Genomic DNA, 3,742 nt, shown 5'->3' on the forward strand with positions numbered 1-3,742 from the left:
GACTCTGGCTGAATTAAACGCCCTTATTCAATCTAAACGAGACAAAATTGGTGTACCATCCACTACAAGCCACCCTAGTAATAGAGGAAAGTTGCCAGAACTTAATTTACCCACATTTGATGGCAATATTTTACAGTGGACACAATTTTGGGACCAATTCAGCTCAAATATTGATCAGAGAGAATTAAGAGACGTAGATAAACTTCTGTATCTAAAAACATCCTTGAAAGGAGATGCGAAGACCATTTTAGACGGGCTAGAAACAACTAATGACAATTATAAAATAGCTGTAGCCACACTTCATAACAGATATGGTAGAAAATCGCAAGTAATTGATGCTCATTATTCAAAATTATATAAAATGACAAGGGCTGAGAACTCCGATGAATGTAGGAAAACATTAGATGACATTGAACGACACTTAAGAATTTTAAATACTTTAGGAGAAAATACCGAACATAACCACCTTAGATTCTTAATTATGGAAAAATTCCCCGAGGATATAATATACGAGTTGAAACTGAAATTGAAGGATGAGTCTATAGAAGAGTTAAGAAAAGAGCTGCAAGTAGTGCTCACGGCCAGAGAAGATGCAAAGAGAACTTGTGAAGAATTCAAGAATAAGGAAAAGAGCTTCACTACAGAAACGCTTCTAATACAAGAGTCCAGGAACAAGAAAAGAGCAAGGTCGAGGAAACCAGATGTTAGCAAGGACACACATAAGAAGCATAAACCAACCTTGACTGCCTTTAGTAAGACATATGCCAATAAACGAAAGTTCATGGAAGAAAGAAACAGTTCTGCACCTATTCAAAAGAAAAGAAAGATTTCATGTATATTCTGTAGTGGAGATCACTTCAATGATGAGTGCACCAAGTTCAAAACAGTACAACTCAGAAAGTCAAAGTTAAATAACCGCTGCTACATATGTTTAGGTCTAGGTCACTGTGCAAGGACGTGTAAAAGAAATTTAAGAACTTGTCCACATTGTGGAAGAAAAGGACAACACAACAGAGCACTGTGCCCTACGAAGGAACAACCCACGAAGGAACAACCTAAGAAGGAAACCACGACCTCATTACATATCAATGACGATTCGCCAACAGTACTCCAGACAGTTATAGTTAACGCTATAGGCAGAAACAATACAATACTCAAATGTCGTGTGCTCTTCGATTGTGGCAGCATGAGAAGTTATATCTTACAAAAGGTAGCTAAAAAACTTAACCTGGTATCTGAAGAGAAACAGCATCTCACGGTATTTACCTTTGCTGAGGATAAACCTCGTGAGTTGGAGACTCCACTGGCCAGACTCTGCTTGCAAACAAAAACTAATGAACTAAAGTTAATATATGTCAACATTGTGCGCTCTATGACTCATGAAGTATCCACCTTTAGCAAGGACTTCTTAGAATGGGAACATCGAAACAAGTATATTCTATCCGATGACGGATCACTCGAAGATCAAGTTGACATCCTGATAGGGAACGACTACTATCAGTCACTAATGCTATCCGAGAAGATAGAGATAAAGGAAAATCTATATCTAGTGAATTCTGTGTTTGGTTGGATGCTGTCTGGTCGATCAAGAGAAGAAAGAGGAGAAGAATTATCAGTACTTACATACTTCCAAGCCTCATACGAGACCAAATTAAATGAACCAGATCTACCGTTGGATAATACATCTATGAGAGCCTTATGGGATTTAGAATCTATAGGAATTGTCGACTCGCCTAACACCAATAGAGATGAAGAAGCGATCAAGCATTTCAACGAAAACACAATACTAGAAAGTGGAAGATACCATGTCAGCTGGCCATGGAAGGATTATCCTCCAGAGTTACCAACAAATTATGGATTAGCATATGGAAGACTTGTGGGGCTCGTGAAAAGACTGGATAAAGAGACGTTATCAATGTATGAAAAGACATTAAGTGATCAATTGGAAAAGAAAATTATAGAAGAAGTTCCTAACAAGAAAGAAAGGGATCATCCTATACATTATTTACCATTTCACGGAGTTATGGCTACTGGAAAAGCACTTAGACTGGTATATGATGCTTCAGCGAAAGTAAAGAATGCGAAAAGTCTTAATGAATGCTTATATGCCGGCCCAATGATGCTAGAAGACCTGACTGGATTATTAATTCAATTCAGATGCCACAATGTAGGATTAACTGCAGACGTAGAAAAGGCTTTCTTGCAAATTGGATTGAATAATAATGATAGAGATGTGACTAGATTTCTATGGCTGAAAGATACAGAAAAACCTGTTACTGAAGACAACCTTATACAATACAGATTCACTCGGGTACCCTTTGGAATTATCTCCAGTCCATTTTTATTAAATGCTACAATAAAGCATCATCTACAGACCTCTGAAGGGAATTATACAAAACAGCTGGCCAATAACATATATGTGGACAACCTACTTACAGGCACAGAGTCAGTAGATGAAGCATTAGATCTGTATAAAGAGGCAAAGGACAAGTTTTCTGAGATATCAATGAATCTTCGAGAGTGGAGTTCTAATTCAAAGGATTTTCTCAATCAAATACAGGATGTGGCTCCAGAGACCACAGTGAAGACTTTGGGCTTAAATTGGGACTTAAAGGAAGACTCACTCCAACTTAGAGCCAAAGTAAACAAGAATAATGAGATTACGAAGAGAGGAATACTCAAAACTATAGCGGCAATGTACGATCCTTGTGGATTCAGTGTACCCATAGTACTGCCAGCCAAACTACTTCTCCAGCAATTATGGAAGGAAAAGGTCAAATGGGACAGCTCATTATCTGATGAAACAAAACAGAAATGGATGAGTATTCTAGAAGATCTTAAAGAAATAGAGTCAATACGTCTACCAAGAAATATGACTGTGCCAAATAGACATAAGGCACAATTACACTGTTTTACAGATTCTTCGACAGTAGCCTACGCGGCTGTAGTATATCTGGTGCAAGGAGATAACGTCCAGTTTGTAATAGGCAAGTCACGTCTTGTACCTACCAAAGATCAAGAAAATTTGAAGATACCAAGACTCGAATTACTAGGTGTTTTAATTGGAAGTAGACTTATTAAATATGTCTTCAAGTTTTTACAACTGGATATAACGGAGATGATATTGTGGACCGATAGTCAGATCGTAAAAAGCTGGTTTTATTCAGACAAACTACTGGAACCGTTCGTGTCTAGAAGAATGGACGAAATTAGAAAAAATAAAAATCTAATTGTGAGATATGTTCCATCTGGACTTAATCCAGCAGACACTGCAACACGACCAAGTACCTCAAAGGAAGAGAGAAATGGGTGGTTAAATGGACCCGCCTTCTTACGACAGGATTCAAAGACCTGGCCAAAAAGCCCAGGTGCTGAAGTTTCTCTTCTGTTGGCGGAGGGTCTGTCTAACACAGATAATCATCAAAAGGCTAAAACATTGTCTGCCGAACCAAGTCCAGTAACAAACTTAGATCCTCAATTACAAGAAATAAAACAGCTACAAGAAACAATGTTTCCGGAAGAAGTACAAGGAAAGAAAACAAGTCTAGCTCGCAGCCTAGGTCTATTCTGTGACACAAATGGAATACTAAGATGTGACGGTCGTCTTGCGCATTCAGACTTATCTTACGACGCAAAACATCCTATTCTTTTACCAAAAGAAAGCGAATTGACTGAAAAACTTATAAAGGAAACTCATGAAAAGAATCTTCATGTAGGAGTGGCTCATACTTTAAGCCTTATA

The 3,742-nt window shown here is 38.0% G+C and overlaps 1 protein-coding gene across 1 annotated transcript; it reads left to right on the forward strand.

Annotated features, from left to right (window-relative positions):
• The first annotated feature begins 481 nt into the window (after positions 1 to 481).
• Positions 482 to 3,375, forward strand: LOC134670472 (uncharacterized). Its single transcript, XM_063528299.1, has 2 exons — positions 482 to 2,976; positions 3,267 to 3,375. The coding sequence occupies exons 1-2, from the start codon at positions 482 to 484 to the stop codon at positions 3,373 to 3,375; spliced, it is 2,604 nt and encodes an 867-aa protein (XP_063384369.1).
• Positions 3,376 to 3,742: the final 367 nt, after the last annotated feature.

The sequence above is a fragment of the Cydia fagiglandana genome, chromosome 14 (assembly GCF_963556715.1).
Source record: "Cydia fagiglandana chromosome 14, ilCydFagi1.1, whole genome shotgun sequence".
In the NCBI taxonomy this organism is placed as follows: Eukaryota; Metazoa; Arthropoda; class Insecta; order Lepidoptera; family Tortricidae; genus Cydia; species Cydia fagiglandana.

Bases quoted from the DNA above. Each gene is read 5' to 3' on its own strand.
- LOC134670472 (XM_063528299.1), top strand. From the start codon at position 482: ATGGAAAAATTCCCCGAGGATATAATATACGAGTTGAAACTGAAATTG. The intron at 2,977-3,266 runs GTTTGTAATAGG...TTAATCCAGCAG, and splicing joins GTGCAAGGAGATAACGTCCA to ACACTGCAACACGACCAAGT.